General features: G+C 53.0%; 1 protein-coding gene across 2 annotated transcripts in view; it reads left to right on the forward strand.

The window, feature by feature from the left end:
• Positions 1-14,152: 14,152 nt before the first annotated feature.
• RYR2 (ryanodine receptor 2) overlaps positions 14,153-23,907 on the forward strand; it is a 544,399-nt gene continuing 534,644 nt past the window's right edge. For both annotated transcript variants that reach the window (XM_053667877.1, XM_053667878.1), the window contains exon 1: positions 14,153-14,270. In XM_053667877.1, coding sequence (XP_053523852.1) covers positions 14,223-14,270 — 48 coding nt within the window. In that variant the 5' untranslated portion in view covers positions 14,153-14,222. The remainder of the gene's footprint in view (positions 14,271-23,907) is intronic.

Below are 23,907 nucleotides of genomic sequence, written 5' to 3' on the forward strand. Positions count from 1 at the left end.
ACCTTGATGGCTGTGTCATTGTGCCTGCTCTGCCCCCAAGACTCCAGTATACCTCCGGCGCTGTGGCTTGCTAGGATGCCTGGGCCTTTGAAGTGAGCTTCCATGGCCTCTTGGTGTTCCCGGCACCACATTGCTGGTACCAAACCTCACCTGTGTGTGTATGTCAGGTTCTGTTGAAGGTGAGACAGAACCTATCAACGATGGCAGAACTATAGTGACAACTGCCATGTACTGAGTATCAGCGCTATGCCAAACATACTACCCGTGCTTATCATACATCTCCTCATTTAATTCTTGCAACAGACTCATGAGGTAAGAATTCCCCTCCTCCTTTGCAGTTGAAGAAGCAGGCTCAGTCAGTTGAGGCAATCTGCGGGAACACGTAGTGACTAAGTGTGAGCTGCACTCCAACCCAGGTCCACGAGAAGCCACGCTCACACCCTCAGCTGTTGAGACGTGCTGACTTTCCACAGGGTTTGGGGCCGCCTTCCTCCCCCCAACTACCTTTTCCGGAGACTCAGGAGGTAGGAGGTGTGGGTCACGTGAGCATAACTTCCTTTGTCTCATTTGCATTATATTTTTGAGAATAGCAGGTCTTTGCTTACTTATTTATTTTTAGTATTTTCAAAGCACCTGGCTCAGTGCAGAGCACATAGTGGGTCCATAGTAGAGACTGAGAAATTATTGGTAGAGTCATGTTTCATAAACATAGTAGTGACAGTAGGGACAGTGGGACCCAGCTCAGCTTCGTCCCTGAATCTGGTACCATTGGCAAAACAAGTCCTTGACGGCACAGTAGCGACTGTGAACTTGGCAGTGCAGGTCCTGCTGTCTGCAAACGGTGTTCAGCCCACAACAGCCCTTCACATGCTGACATCTTGCCCTCCATAAACATTACTTTTTTAGAACGAGTTCTTAATTCCTACATCCCTTAGTTTATCACTAGTTCCTTAAGAAAACAATGCATCCTCGTTCTCCAGTCACAGGATGACGACTCAGACCAGGGATGTGGGCCGTGTTCAGGGCAGCTGCTGGACGCCGGGCGCGGGCCCTGTAGGACTGGGGCCAGCAGGCCACAGGAAGGTGGCCCGTCCCCCGCTGCTGACCGTGGCCCTGCACCCTGTCCCCTGGGGTCTGCCATCGCCCGAGCAACCATGAAAATGTCATTCATTCCACAAGCTCTAGGAGCACAGGGTCCGGGCACTCTACTGTTGTCTTAATGTAGAGACAAAAGTGTGGAAATAACTGCAGCCTGGCGGAAATGGCTCTCCCGGCAGACAGCTCCGCCTGGAGAGCAGAGGAACGAAACCAGGATGAAGAGCTCAGGAGTAACAAGGGGGCTCGGGTTTATTGAAAAGCCCTAAACCACTATGTCCAGCAAATTGGTGGCTGTGCAATCAACACTTGTGGAATGAACAGGTGAAAAATGTGACAAAACTGCTGAAAATTTTAGGAATTTTAAAGGAAAACTCCTACTTCTTGGATCTGACTACAGGTTTCAGGATGGGGATTTAGTGGGTTGTATAGCATCCCCCTGAAAGTCGTGTCCACCCAGAACCCCAGAATGCGACCTTATTTGGAAATGCACCTTTGCAGAGGTAACTAGTTAGCGACCTCAGTGTGGGGCCGCTCCGATTCAGGGTGGATGCTGTACCCCGTGACTGGTGTCCTTCTAGGAAGAGGACACAGACAGACACAGCAAGGAGTGCTGCGTGATAACCTTGTGAAGAGAGGCAGGGATTAGAATTATGCTGTCATGAGCCAAGGGACACCAGGAGCTGGAAAAGGCCAGGGTGGGTCCCCCCTGGAGACTTTGGAGGGAGCACAGCCTGCCGACCCCTTGACTTCAGACTTCCAGCCTCCTGATGTGTGAGACAACACATTTCTGTTGTTTGAAATGCTTACTTTTGGGTAGTTGGCTATAGTAGCCCTTAGAAATCAGTACAGTGTGACATTTAGGGTTAATGCTGTTTCCTTATTTGCTCTGTAGTCAAAGGGCATGTCAGGAACCCCCAGGGTGTGTGGGAAGTGAAGGACTTATAACAATGATGGTCAGGAAAGATAATCCCTCTTCAGCTCATTCGGAGGAGCTTCTCTCTCTTTTGGCCAACTTTTTCCTACAGGCACAGCTGCTCAGTGATGCAGACGTCACAGCAGGACAAACAGTCGGAAGTCCAGAGGGACGGGCTAGGACAGCGGGGTTCTGGTTAGGGAGCCGACCCGAGTCTGGATGGGGAGGCCTCAGGAGCCCAGTCAGAAAAGTAATTGTTTCTTAGAAAGAAGAAATTAAATTGCCCGGCATGAGAAAGTGAGGAGAACATGCAGTTTTTTCAGTTGGTCTCAAGGAAAGAAAGAGAGGGGATCTTGGGAAAACAGAGAGAAGGTGACAAATGAAGGCGTCCGGAGGTGAGAAGGAGAGGGGGGAGGGAGGGGGAGGGGTGGGGGAGGGGTGGGGAGGGGAGGGGAGGGAAAGGGAGACGGAGGGAAGGACGGAGAGAAGGGGCGGGTTTCTTATTCCAGTCTGACAATCTTGGCTTTAATTGAAAAGTTTAGACCATTTACATTTAGTGTAATTAGCAATAAGTTTGGGTTTAAACCACCATCTTGCAATTTGTTTTGCTTGTCCCATTATTTTTGTTTCTGTTTTTTCTTATTTCTGCCTGTTTTTGATTCACTGAGCATTTTTATTGTATATTTTTATTATTTTATTTCTTTTTTGCTTATTAGCTGTATTAACTAATGAATTTATTGTAGTTGCTCTAGGATTGGAAAGATAGGTCTTTAACAAATCCCAGTCCAAACCTTCAAGGCATACACCACCGTCTCATATCGGGGCGGAGCCCCACCAGGTGTCACCGCCATCACTCCACGATGCAGAGTAGTCAACCATCACTTAAAGAAATTTAAAAATATAAAATAAGAAAAGCATTTTTACTACACAAAAAGTCAAATCACATGATAGCCTTGCTTAAAACTTTCCAACAGGCCCTGGCTGGCGTGGCCCAGTGGATTGAGCGCCGGTCTGCGAACCAAAGAGTTGCTGGTTTGATTCCTACTCAGGGCATATGCCTGGGTTTCAGGCCAGGACCCCAGTAGGGGGCATGTGAGAGGCAACCACACATTGATGTTTCTTTCTCTCTCCGTCCCTTCCCTTCTCTCCAAAAATAAATAAGTACATAAAACCTTTAAACCCCCCCAAAGAACCTCTTTAACAGTGTCCTGTTGCACTTTGAGTAAGATCCAAAGTCAACAGGCTCCACAAGTTCAGGCTAGTTTGAGAGAGAATATGTTTCCAGCATCTGGTTCCACGCTCATGTCATGAAAAAGTCTCAAAAAGTTGGTGGCTGGTTTCATTAGTGAGTTAATTTTTATGTCAGTGAAATTTACATGTCTGGAAGACGAATCAATTAACCTGAATGAGTGCCCGGCAATAGAAACTCCCTCCCTTCCTCCCGACTTTTCTTCGTCCTCCCCCTCCTGCTTTGGCCTTTCAGAGAACTCGCGTGCGCACGGGAACACATGGGCTGTTTGTCAGAGAACACGACCTTTCGGTTTTTAACGTAGCCCTTACACTTGCCTTGTGTTTTTAATAACGTGTTTGGAACACGCAGGGATTTCCTGCAGGTTACTAGCTCTTTTTTACTGCTCTCTTTACTGCCAGGTTCCCAGGCCGAGGCTGCCGGGGTCTGTCTTCAGAACTCGGAATGTAACTGCGCCCTGATTACTGTCACTCGCAGCTCCCCAGCACCTGTTTCCACCAGGCCGGCGGACAGACACTCTGTCTCCTTCTGCGCGGGCGCCTGGCCACGGGTTTTATCTGGCCCCTGGTCTGCGCCAGTGCCAGGTGGGGCTTGCCGCCAGTCTGCGTGGGCCACCCAAGTTCCCCATTGTCACCGACTGACCCATCGTGCCCTCTCCCCAGGGCTGCCGGCCTCCTTGCTGGGTCTTTGAGCCGCACCGCTGGGCGAGGTGTTACCCTTGAGGTGCCGCTCTGCCCCCTGGGAAGTCTGGCCCTTCCCACTCTCGTGCTGAACTGAAGAGCACAGACATCCTTGGCCCTCAGGACTTGCCCCTCCCCCTCCAGCAGCCCCCACTCACCCGCTTCCAGGAGAGGTGCTGGTTTGCACAGTGGCTCACTTGTTCCTTCTTTCGGTCAATGCCCCCTGACTCCCTACCACGAGCCAGGCACTGGGGCCCGAGGAGCTCAGAGTGCAGTGGATTAGTTAGACAGCGCCCAGTGACCTGCTGGCCCGTGGGGGTCCCAGTGGACCTTCCAACTTGCCCCTGCCCGTTCTAATGGATGAGGACATTGGGGCCAGGTCTTGTCCTCTCCCTGCGCTGATGGCGTTACCTGGGGAGGATGTGGCATCAGTCTGCCACGGGGCCTGCCCGGTCTGCTGGTGCTGCCGGCCCCCAGGGTCGCGCTTCTCCCGGCACAGTGCTGGTGAACAGCTGACGCCCCCTCTCCCAGGAGGCAGGTGGGGGTCCAGCAGCTTGAGCAGGCCCTCCTGCCGTCGCAGACTCTCCTGAAAGGCTTCAGTTGTGGGTCGTGATCATTTGCCCCTTTATTTTCGCTGTTAAAAGGCAACTCCTATGAGCTGGATGCCGAGGCCCCTAGAGGAGGGCCCAGGCTTTCCTCCCCTCTCCTCTTCCCCGTCTGTCTCCTTCCAGGAAAGCTCCCCCAATGGCACTCCCGGCACTGCTACTGAAGCTCCCACTTCGGCCAGCACTGGGAATTCCTGAGAACCCTTGGTTTTGCTTGACTCTTCTTACACAAGCACCTGCTCTTGTCTTCTGGACACGGCCTCTTGTCCTCTGTGCTGTCTTTGCTGTCGCCCCTCTCTTGCTACCCGAGTCCACTCCTCGCCCTCTCTTTACTGCTCTCGAGTCTCGAGGCCCTTTTTCTGGTTGTTCCGGTTTCTCTTTCCATGGAAATGGCTCTGCCGACCCCTAGCTTTGCATTTCTATTCAGGACTGATCTGTAGTGTAAGTTAGGGGTCTGGCTCAAATTTCTGTAACACAGAGGCCCCTAAACTACAATTGCCTCAGTAAAACAGTTTTTAAAAAAAATCTCGAATGGGCAGACTAGAGGTGTGCATGTCCCCGCTGGTGGCAGTTCTGCTCTACAAGGTCATGAGAGGTCATCTGCATGACATCTGCAAGGTCACCTACAAGGTCATGATGACAGGTGGTGTGGTAACCGCCAGGGCCAGTGGCTAAGGCGGGGGGACTGGCAGGAGTGGTGCAGAGAGCAGGGCACAACAGGCCCTGACAGAGGACCGGGGGCAGGGAGCCGAGCTGGTGGCCACGGCAAGCACAGAGCAGGGGTCGGCCAGCAACATCACGCCAGCCAGCTCCAGGCTTGCGCACAGCTCCCGTGCCTGGGTGGGAGGCTGATGAGGGTGAGGCTCACACTCAGAAGAAAGAGCCGAGGGCTCAGAGCAGGACCCGAGGAGCAGGGTCAAGGTGCTGAGCCCAAAATGACCTGGAACCTCGGCGACCGGTGGTGTGCTCCGCATTGCGAGGCCGGGCTGCTGAGAGCTTCCCGTCCCAGGCCCTGGACGGACTGAACACCTGTCACTTCGGACCTCATGTGCTGAAACCCTGGCCACCAATGGGGGGGTGTTGGGGGGACGTGCCTTAGGGTGGAGCCCTCGTGGACGGGATCAGTGCCTTGTGAGAGTAGAGGCCGGAGAGCTCCTTCCTTGTGCCACACCAGGGCGCAGTGAGAAGACCAGGTCTGCTGGGGCTTCGACCGGCACTCTCTGCCTCCAGGGCTGGGAGGACAAGTGTCTGTTGATTCAGTCACCTGGTCTGTGGCACTTCTGTTATAGCAACTTGACTGACCAAGACAGGTTCAGACGGATTTGGGGACCATGGAGGGACCCAGCATGTGTCTGAGGTTAGTGACTTGCGCTGGGGGGGGGTGGTCCCTAAATAACAGGCTTGTAGTGAACAGGGTAAGATTGATGAGTAAATAGTTAAAGTGCATTTTAAGGATGTGCAAACTGAACAGTAGAAACTGAGAAGTAAATAAAAATGAAGCCAGAGCAAGCAAATTGGACATTTTTACATACACGTTATTAAAAACAAAAGAGTGCTTTCCATCTATGGAGAAAGAAATATGTAACATGAAAAGTAATTGACTAAGCAAAATACTTTCTAGGACGTGAAATATAAACCAGAATCTTACAGGAGTGAAAGGGGGACAGTTTACTAGGAGAAACACGAAGAAATGCTGAAAGTTAGTAGGAAAAAATGAGAAACCTAGCGTGAAGCTCATAAAGGAAAATTGAAACAGACTAAATGTCTCAGTGATGAAATAAATAAAGTCTGTCACTTTGCAGGTGGACATAGTAATCCGATTTTCAGTGACCCCTATGGATGGGTCATTTAAAACTCTACTTGTCTGTCCTTCATGCATCTATGTTAGAACAGTGCCATGTGGTTTGACTTTGGAGGTATGAACCGAATCTAAGTAAGGATAAAAAATCTGACTCATATGTATCCACATTTTGGTCATTTACGGTTTCCAGTGTGGGCACCAATAGAAATAAGCAGTTACGTATTTATGAGAAGAATACTCAAGCGCCTGCAGGCTGATACACATCACTTCCACGTCAGGAAAGGTACCTCCTGGGCAATGCTGGCCTGGCTGATGGTGGGAGAAGGCCAGGTTCAGCCAGCAAGGGGGTGTGGGCGATGGGGGCGTGGGGGGAGATGGAGCGTGCAGGGCGACGGACGTTTGTGAAACGCACCCCTCGGCTGCAGGGTGGACTGGAGTGGGCACCACGGGAGCTGGGAGAGGCTGCTGGAGTGGACAGAGGCTGGAGGTGTGGACCAGGATGCTGGTGTGGACCAGAACAGTGGCATGGATCAGGATGCCCGTGTGGACCAGGATGCTGGTGTGGACCAGAACAGTGGCATGGATCAGGATGCCCGTGTGGACCAGGATGCTGGTGTGGACCAGGATGCTGGTGTGGACCAGAACAGTGGCATGGATCAGGATGCCCGTGTGGACCAGGATGCTGGTGTGGACAGAGGTTGGAGGTATGGACCAAGGTGTTGCCAGGGGCAGAGTTAGGGCTGCCAGAGCTGGACTATACTTGGAGGTGGGATTTGCCAGTGAATGGGTATGGGAAGTGAGGAAGGATGGACGACTCAGGGATGCAGCATGGGTCTTCAGCCTAATTGACGGAGCTCCATTACTTACTTGAGCTGGGGGAAGACTCAAGAAACAGAGGTTTGCCTGGCTGGTGTGTCTCAGTTAGTCGGGGCATTGTCCCATAACGCAAAAGGTCTTGGGTTCGATTCCAGCCAGAGCACAGGCTGAGGTTGTAGAGTCCTTTTGAGAGGCAATCAATTGATGTTTCTGTCTTGCATCGATATTTCTCTTCATCACTCTCTCCCTCTCTTTCCCGTCTCTCTAAAATCAATAAGCCTGTCCTCATGCGAAGGTGAAAACTAGAAGAGGGAGGGGTTTGGAGAAGATGTACCTGGCAGACACATTTGTGCAAGTCCACTCCTCTCCCAGAACGAGCCCCGCAAGTACAGGGCCTGTGTCTTCTTCACTAGGTCAACGTCTGGTACATAGTAGGTACTCAGGAAATATCTGTTGGATGAAAGAAGCGTGAGTAACAGCAATCTCCACGTCCCATGTTATGAGGAAGGCTGGGCAACATCAGAGAGATCGGTTCCGTTTGGGACAGACTTTAAGTTCACAAAAGTTTTGGGGTTACTTATGTGTTGTGAGCACTCTGAGGTGGTGGGTACCTTGCAATTAATAAACGAGTGCCATGCGGGAGGAGTGATAGAAAAAAAGAATGGTGTTTCAAAGTTGCATTTTCTTAAAAGGAAAACAAAAGTGGGAAGTGCTGTACAAGGCGGGAGCAGTGCCTAGCGATGCACGGCCACGGAGAGGAGAGGTTCTAATTCCCAGCCGAGCAGGGAGACACGCCGCCTCTGCCTCTGCTGGCGGGCAGTGCAGCTGGAGGGGGGGGTCCCTGGGCGGGGAGGGCGAAGGACCAGGGTCCGCAGGAGGGGTCATCTCAGCCCAGGAGCTTGGCCAATGCAAGAGATTTTGACAGGATTTTGTGGCCCGAGGTGGCAGAGGAACAGCAGAGGAAACGCATGGTTGACCAATGCACACCTTTTACACGAGCAGCCTGGTCTCGGGAGTACTTGCAATAAGTATTGAAAACCTGTTGGCAGGTGCCTGGGAGCCATCACTCAATGGCACCAGTGGCTACTGGGCAGGAAAGTGGAAACGTTGTCAGATGAGCCAGACTCACCGTGGAAAAGGACAAAGCCCAGAAATATTAGTTACAAAGTCGGGGTGAAATTTAGTGATATAATTAGCAACAAAGTTAGCGGCATAAGGACGAGAGAGAATTGGGCAGACTTTTTTTTGCCCATGAAAGACACTGATGGCGGGCGGTGACGGTGGAAAAGCGTCTTAGTCAGCTCAGGTTGCAGTAACAAAATCCCGTAAACTGAGCGACTTCAATGACACATTGATTTCTCACCGTCCTGGAGGTGGGAAGTCCTAGATCACAGTGCGTGCACAGTAGGTGTCATCTGGGGCCTCTTCTTCGGTCTTGCATGCAGCTGTCGGCTTGCCAAGGGCTCATGTGACCGTTTTTCATCCTGTTCTAATGAGGGCACTGATGCCTTCCTGACATCTGCCTCTAATTACCTCCCACAGGCCCCGCCTCCTCCTACCATCGCAGGGGGTTAGGGCTCCACAGTGTGAATTTGGGGGCCGGCAACAAGAACAGTGAGTCCATAATAGGGAGGGGTCAGAGAGGGTGATGGATTAGGTCGGGGTCTGGCATGTGGTAAAACAGAGCAGGCAAACTGGGAGAAAGATCCGCCCTGGGGCTATGTGAGGGCACAGGTGGCCTGCCTGTGAGGTCACCAAGGCTGGCTGAGTTGCAGATGTCTCTGGGGGGCCCATACCTGCCCAGGGACACCTCCCTTGGTAGAGAAGGGGAGCCTCAGCCAACGCGGAGTCCTGTGGGACCCACCCTTTCTTGGGGCCAAGGGCTCTGCTGACCCCAAGAGCCGGATCGTATGCACCTTTATCACTTACCTGCAGTTCAGTCCCTGGACATCAGAATACTAATTACAATTTGGGGCTTCATAATTTTGAGGTCACTTTAGGGAACTTATAGGATACTGATGAGTAATTTTCACTTCTCGCAAAGCTGCGTTCCCCTAAGAAGCCAGACTAGAGGAGGGTGGGAGCTGGATTTCAGCTCCAGCACGGAATGATCCCGGTCTCCTCAGGATCTCGCTCGGTATTCCCGGAGCTGGCAGGACCCCGAGGGTTGGCTTGAAACCAGGAGCAAAGCTCCTGGGGCTGCCAGCGCCTTTTTTAGTTCCTGCTAGTCTAGATTCTTCCTGTGCTCACGACGCCGGGTGGGGGAGGGGTGGCACAGAAGACAGTGACAAACAGCTCAGGTTTAGTTCCTGCATCACCAGGCAGAGCATGTACCCGCCGTCAAATCCCTTCACTCCTCTAAGCTTGCTTTCCTTTTTCCTGAAACGGCACTGGCTGGAGACAAAAAGAAGCAAGATGCGGTGTCTGGAGAGCAATACGTGCTCAGGAAAATAGCCTTTGCCTGGGCCTCATCGCCACCCTCCTTCTCCGCGCGGCGGCATTCGGGCCCCCGCTCTGATACAGACTGGAGCTTCTGTCCGCGCGGGGTCGCTGCCCCAGGGGCTGCTGGCGCTTACCCCTAGTGCAGGGGCCCATTGCGACAGCAGTGTTTTAGAATGCTGCAGTCAAGATGTCAGTAAAATGAGAATTCTCTAAAATAGCAGTTTGTTAAGTTCTGAAACGGAATAAGAAGAAAAGTCCTTAAACCTTCCCTGGAGGTAGGTCTTGAAACTGAAAGTGGAGTTGACAAGGAATGGGTTAAATCTCCAGATGTCAGGGCCTCTTTAATCCTGGCTCCTAGTGACTTGGGGACAGTCCCAAAGGCCCTGTCTGTAACAGCAACACTGAGCTTCCAGTGACTGTGAGCAGAACCCTCGAGGCTGAGATTTCTAGTGCTCACGTGCATCACTGGTCTGCTTAGTGAGTTGTGAGTCAGCATGAAAAACCTTCTACCTGCCTCAGTTTCCCTACGTTAGGACTTCCAGAGTCCCACTAAGTGAATGGCGGGCTGTGCCGGCTTGTTCTGAACTAGGTGTCTGTAGAAACATTCCAATGAAAAACATGCTCTGGTAACTGAAGGAGACTCAGCGTGGGGAGAACTCGAGGTGCAGCACAAGGGTGCTGTGGAGCTGTGCGCCCAGGACCGTGTGTGCACGAGGCTGCTGTGGAGCCGTGCGCCCGGGACCGTGTCGCTTTGTCAGGCAGTGCCCCCAGTCAATGCAATAAAAGAGGGAAAATGATTCTTTCCCTGCCTTGCAGAATAGAAAATTGGTGATAAAGAAAAAACACTTCCCAAATCTGGACTAAAAATATGGAAATATCATCCACTAAACTATTGTATATTATGACTAATGACATCTTAAAATAGAGTGTTATGGGAAACACAATGTTTATTGAATATAAATATTCCAATAAAACAATATTAAGATGACAAATTTCAGTAGCAAAAAGCAAACTATTACATATAATATGTATTTACCAAAAAGAAGTATTTTAATAAATATTACAAAACCAATAGATATCAAGTACTGGATCCTCATGAAACTTCTAGGCAAATAAATATGTTTTCTATTTTATGAACTATAGTTTTGTGGTTGTGAAAATGCAGATTTGCTAATCCCTTATAGCTTAAGTCTCCCACAACAATTAGACACTGAACATAAACTTTAAACTGTACCCACATTATATTTTCTCAGTTAAAATTCTATTTTATTTCTCATCCTATGTTCTTTCCAGTCAAAACAATTTTTCTTATTACAGTTGTTCAGAAAAAACTAAAACATCATACATAAACTAAAACAACCCAAACAGTCAAATTTGAAAAATACTATAAATAAAACACTCCTATAGCTTGTAGTCAGTTTTAGTAGTTTTCTCATAAAAATTGTCTCAACTTTTATAATTATAAACTGTGTAAAAATATCAGAATACCAAACATAATATTATACCCATATACTCACCACCAATTAAACCACTGTCTGTATTTGTCCCAATTCTCTCTCATTAGACAGGGCAAGGTTCTCACGTTCTGAGCAGTTCTTATTCAATGCTATTCTTGCTAAATGTTAAAATGGAGCTCAGTATTTTGCTGATGCAGCTGTAAACAGGATACATATAAAGGAAAGGACAGAAAAACTGAAATTATCCTCTGGAGGGTGGACCCCTTGTAGTACAGGCTTCCCCCGATAGGTGAGTGTTCTAGGAACCCATCTGTATCAGTGTACCAGCTGGCGTTGTTGTGAGAAGCTGCATTCGGCCTCAGCAAAATTTTTTGAGATCTCTTTCAATGTGTTTGCCCATTTCATGATGGGTGATTTATGAGTGCACCTGCCCACACCACACTGAGTGTTCAGCACTTTGTGACCCCAAACAGCATGACCCCTGATCTCACCCCTGACAGTGTTTTTTGTTTCCTAGGCTGAGAAAAGTTTCCGAGGGAAATGTTTCATGGATGTGGAAGAGGGGAAACAAAAAATGGTAGAAGCGCTAAAAGGCATCAAAACCGATGAGCTGAAAAACTGTTTCGAAAGGTGGAAAAATGCATCTCAATAGGAGCATTGCATCAAATGGAGAGTGTTTTGAAGGTGACCGACCTTTAAACATGTGAGAGTAAATATACAATGCTTTATAAATAAATTCCAGGGTTTTTGCCGTATAATCATCCGAACAGTGCATATAAGCAATGGTTAAGTTCCCTTCCAGACACAGAGCTTTGGATGCTAATCCCCCATCTCTTTTACCTGCTGCAAGTAAATAAAACCACCGTGGGACGACCAGGTCTTGTTCTTGAATGGGGACCCCAGACAGTGAACCCCTTGAGTGAACTCCTTGGGTTTGGTAGCACTTTTAAAAACAAATATTCTGGGCCCTGGCTGAGTGGCGCAGTTGTTTAGAGTGTCCTCTCGATGCACCAAGGCTGTGGGTTGCTGATTTGGTCGTGGGCCAGGGCACACGCGAAAATCAACCAATGAATGCATACCTGAGGGTACCATAAATTGGTGTTTCTCTCTATCCCTTCCTTCCTCTCTCTAAAAAAGTCAACTGAAAATCATAAAAAACAAATATTATGTATCATTCTCAATGTGTTTTTATACTTTTAATACAGATTAGAGATCTAAAAACCTCATAGTATATTATTTTTGTGTTTTAAAGGACACCTAAATGGTATATTTTGTGACCTTCCTTTGCTCTAAGTCTATTTGCCATCAGGCTGCATATGGGGAACAACAGTCACTGAATACCTAGGCCATTTAGCAGGATATCACTTACACTGAGATAATTAAAGATACAAGAAATGTAACTCATTAGAAAAGTTTACAGCCTAGTTAAAAATGCAAAAATGAAAAACTGGTGAGTAATATTTTTATACTTTACCTCCCATGTGGGTAGAATGGAGTAATTCCCATACAGAATGTGTGTTTAGATAAGAAACTGCGAGCAGCTCTGTAAAAAATACTTGAAGAGGTCAATTTCCTTATGTCCTGTGTCAGAGACCCTGGCCCACTGGGGAGCTGGGGCTCCTGGGCGCGCCTTCAGAGGTGCCCGGATAGTAACGAGGCCAACGGCAGTGGCTAGGAACCGGGAAGGGCTGGGTCGGTGCACGAACCCGGCTCAGGCACTCAGGCACGCTGGATGACCCGCGTAAGACAGAGCAGAGCACTAGAAAGTCTGACCAGGAGGGAGGGTATTTGCAGACTTGCACTTTATGGTGTTCCTGCTACTGGAATATGCAAAATAAGGACATATGCAAATTAGGGCAGTCAGTGTAAAGTAAATGAAGGTAGAACATGAAATGCAAACTGCTTGTAACTTACTGGTAGATTTTAATATCTAATTAGGTGGTGGAAAATGTGTAAGGTAGGTAAACTGATGCGCATCCTTCATTTCACAGTTTCTGCATCCCGCTAGCACCGGCATTGGAACATTTGCTTTGTATAGACTTATTTCTCCGTATCTTAGATGAAACAGTTGTGAAATGGAAATAAGAGATAAGTGTTTTCCTGTCCGGGTTATCTCGGGCCTGCCTTGTCCTAGTCACCGCCGTCCGTTAAATGGCGATTTTGTGGCCACGACGTGCAGGATCGCGAGAGCTCCGTGTTGAAATCCGAATGCTCGAATTTCTCCAGAAATAACTGGCTTTATAGTGAGGACAATGGGTTCCAGAGGCTGAGTTTAGCGCTCGTCAGCGAGTCACAGGCACAAGTATTCTCCCCTCCTTATTTGCAATTGCTTATTGAGTTGCGGTTTGCACCTCCGCTCGAGAGTATACGCTCCGGCCTGCCTCGCACCAGTGTCGGGCACAGGCCCTCACCAGGCGTTTGCTGAGCGATCTGCCGACGGCCGGTGCACCACGCACTTTGTACGGTTAATCTTGCCACCTCGACACTAGGTGGGGAAGAATTCTCACGTGGTTAGGGAGTAGAGGCAATCCAAGTGTAGAAAACTGTGTTGGGTAACCTCGACTTGAAGATTAGCCACTCCGTGCACCGGAGGAAAGACGACTGTCTTTCGTACCTCCCTCAGTGCAGTGCCTGTTCCTGTCGCAGCCCTTTCAGAAAGAGAGACGCCGAGCTTGGTCGGGGTCTGAGGGCCCAGGGTCAGGTGAATAGCCTGGGGTCCAGAGGCGCAGGTGGAGCTGCGCGCGCCGGTGCATCCCGGCTCCATACACAGAGCGACCAGTACGCGGCGCTGGCCCGGGATTGGGTGGTGGGGAGCGGCTGCGGATCACCTGCCACCAAGGGGCCGGCTTTCCCGCAGCCCCCGCTCCGCCCCCGCGCGCCAGCCCGCCTCCGGCCCAGTACACTCTCTGACCCGGGGGAGCCTGCGGAGCATTCGCCGCTGCGGGAGCGTCGGGTGCGGATCCCCGCGCCCCCCTCCGCGCAGCGCCGGGAGGCCCCGCCCGCCGCCGCCGCCGCCGCCACCCCCGTAGTGCAGCAGGGCCGCCTGCGCTCGGCACCCGGCGCCCGGCTCCTCCGCCCGGGTGTGGGCAGCGGCGGCCGCAGCGGCAGCAGGAGCATCAGCCCGGACAGCGCGCGGGGCGCCGGGCAAGCTGGCGGGAGCCATGGCCGATGCGGGCGAGGGCGAGGACGAAATCCAATTCTTGCGGACTGTAAGCGCGCCGCGCGTATCCCCCGGGAAGAACGCCGGGCAGCCCCAGGGGGTTCTGGATGGGGGGCCTACGTAGGGGGCGCAGCGGGGGGGCAGGCCCTCCCGTCGGTGCAGGTGTGCGTGCTGGGCGAGAGAGGCAGCCTGCGTGTCCGCGCGTGTGGACCGCGAGGCTCGGAGCGCGGCGGGCGGGGGCGCACGGGCTCAGTCCCGGGCACCTAGGACGGCGTCGCGGAGCAGGCGCTCCAGGGAGCAGGAGGGATCCGGTCTAGGCGGACGGGCCGGCGGACTGGGGGACCGTACTGGCAGCCGGGGGACGGGCAAGCCGTGTGGCCGTAGGCGTGGGGCCAGGGGTCTCGGGCTGTCGTTCTGGCCCCGAGCTCTCACGCACCCGGGATTCGCCCTCTTGGCGCAGCGAGCACCGCGGCCCCGGGAGGGGTGCAGAACGCTGCCGGAGGTTCCCCCCAGCCCAGGGGCTGCAAGGGGACAGGGTAGCCTGCGCGGTCCCCACGGTCCCAGGCTGGGCCGCGGTGCTGTGACCGCTGCGCTGGCACCGCTTGCGGAACGTGCCAGGGCCGGGAAGCCTGTGTGTGCGGAGGCGGGGGCCTCGCGGACGTGTCGTTCCCTAAATGCTGCTTTTCGCTGCCGAGCGCAGCAGTGTGTGCGTGCGTGTGTGCATGAGGGCAGGGGGCTGCCCGGAATTTTCACACCGGCGGCAGCCGCGAAAGGTGAGCTCCTCACTAGGACTGTGTTTTCTCCGTAAACGCCTTTTGGTACCGCTCCGTCCTCGTCGCTCCACGCTCGCCGCAGAGTCTTCCCGGGCGGGTGGAGGCAGTGCTCGCCTCAGCAGGGACCGTCGGCCTCTCCCTCGGTGCAGAGAATAACCTAGTTAGCGTGTGCTCGCCTTTCCCTCCACTCCAGCCTCCTCTCCGAAGGCTCGTTCCCCGGACAGGGCTCCCCCACCCCTTCCAGGACGGCAGCTTCTGCTGCTCTCTCTCTCCTCCGCGGAGAAAGACATGTCAACTCCCAGTTCCAGTCACCTCCACAATCACAGAAAGTCACAGAGGTATTTAGATTTTGAAACGTTAGCCGTACAGTAACTTTTAGGCGTGAAAATAGTCTGGATGGATTTGGATACTAAGCAACCGAAAACAGTCCATTTGTCCAAGAACATTGTAAGTCACTGTTTTTTCCTCTTATTTTTGGGGGGCACTCGTTTTTGTATTAAGTGGGGGACACAAGTTTTTGTATTTTGGGGGGCACTCGTTTTTTGTATTTGAAAAGCCTTTGAGAAAGGATGGAATCCAGGGTACACGTCAGACGCCGAACGATTTGAGCCCACGGCTGCCTGTCACGCAGCGTTACGGATGCGTTTGGAGGCGGTGCTGGCCCAGGGCTCGGCTGGGCAGACCCTGTCTGCCGAAGCCTTGCTCGTGGAGGGGGGGGGGGCATGTTAAGCCTACTAGGAATACAGTCTATCTTATTTTAGTTAGTGGAAAACTGCTTATAAGGTTTAAAAAAAAACATTAAAAGACACGTGAAAAGACGTTTCTTAGAACTACAAGATCTTTTATTCAGGTGGCAAAGTATGTAGTTGCTGCGTAATTTTTAAATTGATTTTCCCCAAACCCCATAGGGTTAGCAGTAGCTAGCACAGTTGGAAGGCTCCCTGCCCTGGAGGGCTTCCCACAGGCTTAGGCATAAGCCATGCCCAGGGAGGCCCTGTTCTCAGAACACCTAATGGGCGCTGAGGTCGTGCTGCCGCGGCTTCTGCACATATAAAGTAATGTTAAGTCCGAGCAGCAGACAGCTGCCCGTCAGCTGCACCCACACCTCTGATAAGGGGGTGCTGGGGCGAGACACGGCAGCCCGAGGCCGGGCTGGCTCTTCTCAGAAAGCTCAGCAGGTTGTTGGGCTGGTGCTGAGTGACCTTGACGGAGGTAGCCCAGGGGAGCTGGGGGCTTTTTGGGTATAACATGAACATCTAACAGGAAAACATGCCTTTCCTCCACACTTGACACTTTTAATATGGGTATTCTCAGATCCTCCTCCCACTGCCCTGCCCTCGCTCCCTGCTGTCCTGGTCTCTGGATCTGAGAGTGTTCGTGGTTGGGAAATGCTCACTGTTAGTGAGGCCGAGCCTGCAGGGCCTGCAGTAAACCCTCTGCGTTTTCTGGGGCATTTATTTCTCTGTTACTTGCAGTCTTGTCCATGGAGTTCTGTCCTCCCCTTCCCTTCCCTTCCCTTCCCTTCCCTTCCCTTCCCTTCCTTCCTTCCCTTCCCTTCCCTTCCCTTCCTTCCTTCCCTTCCCTTCCCCTCCCTTCCCTTCCCTTCCCCCTTCCCTTCCCTTCCCTTCCCTTCCCTTCCCTTCCCTTCCCTTCCCTCTTTTCTTTTTAAAAGCAGATTGCCTAGGGAGTATCAACAAGCTGTATGTTAGATAAAATAGCTATAGATTATCGATGAAGCTATTGTGCTTTAAAAAAGAAAATCAGTTAATTATTAAGGGGCAGTAATTGTGAACAGACATTTCATAGGTTCTAAAGCCTGCTCACAGTTACTGTCCCTTAACGATCTTACGAATTATCTTGGATTTTATTTGAGCACTACAGGTCACTGAGGCACTTTTGTCCATGGTCATTGTTTTACTTTTAAATTCAAAAATAGAGATTTATTTATTAAGATTTATTTGGTTGATATATAAAAATCACAAGTTGTTCCTCACTGAGGGAGAAAAAGAGGGAGAGAAGCATCTGTGTGTGCGTGCCTCTTGTGCGCCCCCTACTGGGGACCTGGCCTGCAACCCATGCATGTGCCCTGACTGGGAATCGAACTGGCAACCCTTTCATTCGCAGGTCAGCGCTCCGTCCACTAAGCCACACCAGCCAGGGCACTCACTTTTTTTTTTTTTTTAACACACATCAGTTCTTTGGAGGTTCCTCTATTCACCCCAACACTTTAAAAGCCACAGTTCTTTCTAGCGCCAGGAGGGACAGGTAAGGCAGCGAGGCGGTTCCTGGTCTCTCTGTGAGAGAACACACATGGTAGATGGTGTCTGAGGTTAGACAAGCTGTCCCGGAAGAAAATAATTATACAGAAGAGTGCAAATTCAGCCATTTCTGAGCAATTATTGGTGCCTGACAGCCTTAGATTAAAGGCCTCTTGGTCCTGGTCACCACAGGCTTGCCGGTTGCTTTTGGCTATACCACCCTGTCTGGGGGAGATGGTAAGGAGGGGGAGCGTCTGTGGGGACGGTGCTGCCAGCTGGGCTGCGCAGCTGTAGGCCAGCACTCACCAGTTTGTGTTTCTGTTTTCTAAGGCCCCACAGTGGGGTCCTGTGTGACTTCAAATCAAACTCCTCGTGGTCCTTAACGTGCCCGAGACATCGTCGATCCAGGTCCTTAGAAGGACGCGTGCTTATTTTAATGTGGGGTGGGTGACAGGGCTCCCCAGAGTTACGCTCTGCGCAGGGGGCAAACACAAGGCCTAGGGCTTGGTTTATTAGCAACATTACATGGTTTTCCCACTGACATGAGGGTAGAGTCAGTCTGTGCTGTTGCCGAATTCCAAGGTGATTCTGAAGTAGGATTGTCTTGTATTGCTGCATTAAGATAGACTTTTATCTTAATTGCCCAAAGCTGACTTTTAAAAAGCCAGGGCAGTCCCTGCAGACCCTGGCCAGACTCTGGGCCCCTGTGGGAAATGCAGGCCAGGGGCGCCCTGCCAGCTTGATTCCCAGTGATTTGGTTTGTCTGTTTTGGCAACTGGCTGCGTGCAGGACCGTGGGCGGCCGGCGTGCCCGCCCCGGGCACCCTGCACCGTGTGTGGGAGCTCCCCTTCATCTGGTGTGCCGCTCTTAGGTGACGTCAGTGGTGGCTGTGCAGTGACCAGGAGGAGGCAGCCCTTCTCCAGGCACTCCTCCTCATCACCTCCTGTCCCCTGGGGAGCACGTCCTGCAGGCCAGACTCACACGGCACCATGCACCGTGCTGCCTGGAAGATCTGCAGCCCCGGTGCTTCTCCAGGGTCACCTCCTAGGCCTTAGTGGCACTGGCACAGGGGAGGTTGGGTGATTCTTGTCCCGCTTCCCACCTGGAGGGAGACCTGGATGAAATGGAGGCCTCTTTTCAGCCACATCAGTGCCAGCGCGGCCCCTACTTCAGGCCGCTCTGCTCCATCCATTTCCTTCTCTGCCTCCAGGGTGTTCTGCAGGGTCCAGAATTTGGCCCGGTTGGTGTCAGACACCGCTTTGGTTGCCGTAACGTTGCCACTGTGTCCACCGTGGTGGGTGGACACAGTGGGGCCCAAAGCAATGGAAGAAGGGCAGCAGGTGGTGCACCACCCGAGGCAGGGCCACGTCTCGATCTGCTGGTCTGCAGGCAGTGCTTTCAGCAGGTGCCTGGCCAGCAGTGCCATTTCGGAGTCCAGGCCTGTGATGTGCCCCCAGCTGGCACCCCGGAATCCACGCCCCACCCCCCAATCGCCATTAGTGCTGGGGCTGGCACCGCCGCCCGCCGCAGAGTCTGGGGACGCCAGTGTCCCATGAGCATCGTTAATGGCTGTGCGCATGAGTTACGTGCACTGCTGTGAACTGATTCTCTGTCTGTGCAGGGGAGTTTAGCCTGTGCGCCATCTCTTTTCCAGAATGTAGTTCTGAGTTGGCTGATGTTTCTTTCACGTGGTTATGCAGAAGAACGCTGGCTCATCTTTGAGTCAGTGGCTTCCCCACCGGCTGGAGGCGTGCACACTCTCCAGGGAAATTGAGAGCTTGTTCGCGGGCACTCCGCGCGTGCTGGGACAGCTAGGAGAATGCCGCCCTGAAGCGCGCCCTCCGCCCGCAGTGGGTTTGTTCACTGTCACAGCCAAACTCACCCAGGATTGGGAAGCAATGTAGCAATGGACTGTGCTGTGCTGTTTAAACACATGGCTATTTTTAGTTACACTCCTCTTTTCCCCCCAAGCAACCTTAATGAAGTATGTAGAAGGAATTCCTTGACTTTAAGAAAAGCATGACGGAAGATGACCTTGGCAAAGGCTTGGTTTTCCTAACACTCCGCCTTTCTTTCGCTCCTGTGGGCGCGGTGGACTCGCTCTTGGGGTGCCCTGGCCTGTGGTTTGTGTTTTGGTGTAGATTGAGATGTAAAACAGTCTAGGCTGCAGAGCTGCTTCCTGGGGGAATGCTTTTTAGCTTTCCTCTGCAGGACTAGCTCTCTGACAGCACAGTTTTCTCAGTGCTTACGCATCTTGCTCGATAGTGATAGGAAGCATCTTAGAAAGTATTTCGCAATTAATAGGAACAGTCGTAAGTGCAGAGGCCAAAGTGCGTGCTGAGTGGATGGGCCGGAGCCTTTAGGCCTGGGCGGGGAGGTGCAGGCAGGCGCACAGGACTGGTACTGGCCAGCGTGCAGCGGTGCAGAGCCCAGACGGAGCCTCCGGTCTCTGGCCAGTGTCCTTCCAGGAGGGAGCGTCTGCCTCATCAGTGGCCCAGCAGTTTCACGTTCTCAGCAGCCAGCGTGCAAGAGTGTCACAGAGGACAGAGGACAGCCCTGGGCGAGCAGTGGGAACCGCCCTTCGTCCCCGAGAGCGGAGTGCCAGGAGCTTCACATAGATGTGTGCCGTGGCCTTTTTCCAAGGGGCTCATGGGAAGCCCACCTTCACGGACGTCACCAGGCTTATTTTATTTTTTTTACTTGGAAATTGGCAAGTTCCTAGTGGCTGGAAGGGCAGGATCTAAAAAACACTCGGCACCAATTTCCCTGGCATTCCATCTTCCTGTGCTTTGGCTGCATGTAAGTGTTTTTATGGACGCCGAGCTGCGTGGACGCGAGGACGACTGTGGGCCTCGGCGCTTCTGCAGACAGCCTGTGGGGCGGCAGAAGGCAGGGCGAAGCCCCCTTCGTCCCCTGGGATTCATCACTGAGTAATTCAGAAAAGCGCAGGTGGGACAGCTCCTCGAGGCACCCGAGGCCGCGTGGAAGGAGCATCGGAATTAGGGGAGATGGCAGCTACTGTTACAATTACAAAGAAAAGATGAGGCTGCATGGGGCGGTGAGGAGGGAAAGCACGCGTGGAAACACCAGGGTGTCAGGGCAGGAGGAGACCTTCAGAGAACGCCCCCGGCCCGGCCCCCAAGCCTTCCCGTCATTTTGCAGATCGGGAAGCTGAGGCTCTGTCCCCGCGGTTCTCTGCCCTGTCAGAGCTCCCCAGCCTGGGGGGGCTGGAAGTCGGGGGTCCCAGGTCCAGGTGCGGGCAGGTTCTGTGGGTGGCAGCCTTGGTGCACCCACCCAGGGCTGGGAGAAATCGTCTCTTTTGTGTTTCTTCGCGTAGAGGCACGGAGCCCACTCATGGGGTCCTGCCCTCCTGACTTAATCGCCTGTGAATGCCCAGCCCCTCACCACCCCACCGGGAGTTCGGGTCCCAACATGTGGACATCAGGGGTGCAAACATTCAGTCCGTAACAGCAGCATAGAGGGGTCCGAGTGTGCGAGACCCCCGGAGCCCTCTCACAAGGTGGTTCACAGCACCCGTCCTCCCTCAGGGCGGGTGAGAGCCCACCTGCTGCATTTGACCTTGCCTTTGCCATCACGGGGCTCAGCGATGGCATCGACCTTCGTGTCCTTCAGCCGTTGGCGAGGACACTGCTCTCCTCCCTCCTGGAGTGGCGGTCCCTCGTGTGTCCTGGTCCCAGGGCGGGAGTGTGCTCGGGCTCTGTGCTTGTTCTGCCTGCCTCTGCACGCGGCCCTTCCTGTGGCCCTTCCAGCGCTAATGTCTCCCGACTTCGATTCCTTCTGGGTGCCTCGTGCAGCTGCTCGCCTGCTCCGGGTGTGCTCTCCGCGCCCCGCGGCTCCTCCCCACCTGTCTGTGAAGTCCTGTGCAGCTGCTCCTTCCTGTGAAAGCCACTGCACCGGGCCACCCGGAGCCTCCCGCTCCTCTTCCTTTAGATCCTCAGACTCCGCGAACTTCGCCCCGCTCCAGGAGGGGCCCCTCTCTGCCTTTGGAGACACAGCATCGTCTATTTCCGTGCATTTCCGACCATGCTTTCCTGGGGTTCTTTTTACTCTGTCCACTCCAAGTCTGGGTTATCCCGGGACGCTCTGTCCTACTTCCTGCTTTTGCTGCCTTTGTCGGCACATTTGTGCCACGGCGTCTGGGAGCCTCAGAGGACGAGTGGGAAATGCCCTGGTGGCGGGGACTTCCCCAGAGCCCCCCTTCTGGAGAAGAGCCTGCCACAGACCTGACGGCCTGGCCCCTATTTCCAGCCCCTCAGGGCCTCCGTGGGGACTCCCTCCTGCCACTGCACACGCCGTCCTGAGCAAACATGGCCCTGTCTCCTGGTGGCTCCATGGCCAGTGGCACTGCCGTCTCAGTTCTGGCTCAGCAGCCCCCGTGTGGCGGTCACCTTCAGAAGACCTGAGTCTGCGGCCTGAACACACCAGCGCGTAGCTTTGTGAAGTCAAGGACGTTTTAAGTTTCCCTTATAACAGGAAGGTGCTGCTGGCCGTCCCAGAGGGGCTGGTGAAGACCGTGTGACAGAGTGATGGGCAAAGCCCCCTCAGGGCCTGGTGTGTGGCAGGTGCTCCTCGTGATCTGATTTGTCATCGTCTCTGTCCTGTTCTCCTCGGTGCTAGAGGTCAGGTGAGATTTCCGTCCCCCGCCCCACCTTGCAGCCCACCTAGGGTTCTCCTGCTGTTGTCATTGTCCTAAAACCCCGTGTTCGTGCCACCACGCCTCAGTTCCAGCTTCCTGTGACATCAGTGTTGCTTTGGGACTTGGCCCCCGACCGTGCAGGGCCTGGGGTCTGGCGCCCGGCCTGAGCGCCCGTCCTGCGTGCAGGCTCCGGATGCTTCCTCTGCGCCCGGGTTCCTGTTCGCCGACCGCCTCTGCACTTCCCAGTGCTGCCCACTCCACCACTCAGCTGTGGTCCTGACTTCGGTCCCTCTCTCTCGGTGGAGGCTGTGACCGTGTCGGAGCACTGCTTTCCCCTGATGCTTAGCACAGTGTTAACTACAGGACAGGTCTGAGAGGGGTCTTGTGGCGAATGGAAGATGGGCCGGAATGGTCCCTCTGTCCTCCCCTGGGTAGTTGTGAAGGTCACCTGACTGAGTTCAAATGCAGAAAGAAGGAGTCCAATGAGGGGAGTGGGGGCAGGAGAGTGGACGTGAGGTCCCTTTTACAGGCAGAAAAGCAGGAGGCAGAGGTGGCACGTGGGGGCCCAGGCCGTGGTGACATTGGTTCCTGGGCCATGGGGAGGACATCTTCTTGGGCTTGGGAGGGGACTTGGAAGAGGGAAGTTGGTCACAGTTACCTGGGCAGGTGAATGGAGGAGGGAAAGACTATCTGTGAGGTCGGGGTGCTGGGGTTCCGGTCAGAATTTGCATTTCAGTCGAGATGCTGTAGATTTGGGGCCACAAGGTCCCAGCCTTTCAGGGGCCACCCCGGGACATTTATATCCTCTTTCCTCTGCCTTTACCGTTCCTGGGCAGAAGGCTGGGGTGGACTCTGCCCAGAAGCCCTTGTGACTCTGGGGGTGGCCAGTCCTGTAGAAACTCTTTAATCAAAGGTGAGACGTGGATTTTTCTCTCTGAGCTTGTTTCACGTGTCAGGAGTGCTGGGGTCAGCCAGACTCTGACCGTTTCAAAGGATGAGTGCAATGACTCCTTGACCTTGGACGGGGTCGGACTCAGAAACTGAACTCCCAGGGGCCTCGTCTGCAATCCCCTCCTCGTCTGCTTCTCCAGCTTCCTGTCATTGCTTGGGCTGCTGAAGAAGTGCCCACATTGCTGGAGTTTCAAAAAGCTTGAAAGTTGGCCTCAAAACCCAGAGGGAAGGCATGTTCCCTGGTTCTGGGGGCCAGTAAAATCCTCTAGTGAGGTTTCTGTGAAGACACGGAAGTCCCAGGCTCTCCTTGTCACTCCTATGGTGTGTTCAGCCTAGGCAGGACCGCCTGCGGGCCCAGGTGCCAAGCACAGTGTCCTGCCCACCCTGTGCCCCGTGGGACCGCCTTGGGTGCCTGTGCCCAGGTACCTACTGCCACTAGCTGATGATCCGTGTTCACCAGCTTGCCTGGAGAAGATAGCTCTATCTGGGAGCCAAGGCAGATGCGGGGCCAAGTGTGTGGAGCAGCAGAAAGCGCTAGGGGAGCTCAGAGGCCCACGGGGCCTTGCTGGGCCTGAGTAGGTTGGAGGCAGCAGGTACCGGTGGGAGCTGTGTGCACACACGTGTCCTTACGGGGACAGTTCTCAGTGTGCGGGGGGACGTGCCCAGTTGTCGAGCCAGGGACGCAGGTCACATCCCTGTCACTGAGGCAGGAAGAACAGCTCCATGTTAGCCTGGCCAGGGTTTTTTTTTTTTTCTTTAAAAGTTTGTGATTTAAAACCTTTTTTGCTTATTTGTTCTGCTTCCAATGAAATTTTTAATTGTTTTATTTCCCTCTAGATTTAGAATCTGACTCACAATATCCACATAGACCCATGAATTTCATTCATATTTAATACATAACTAAAGATACCAAGTAAAAGATATATTTTGTGAGGACCAAAAAAAAAAAAAAAACCCCAGAAAAGAAAGAGCATAAATTACAGGAAAAGTGAAATCCTTGGTGTTGAGTACATTGGGACGTTGCTAAAATACGTACTAAATGTCACA

The sequence above is a fragment of the Artibeus jamaicensis genome, unplaced genomic scaffold (genome assembly GCF_021234435.1).
Source record: "Artibeus jamaicensis isolate MK-2021 breed Jamaican fruit bat unplaced genomic scaffold, CSHL_Jam_final contig_473, whole genome shotgun sequence".
Classification (NCBI taxonomy): domain Eukaryota; kingdom Metazoa; phylum Chordata; class Mammalia; order Chiroptera; family Phyllostomidae; genus Artibeus; species Artibeus jamaicensis.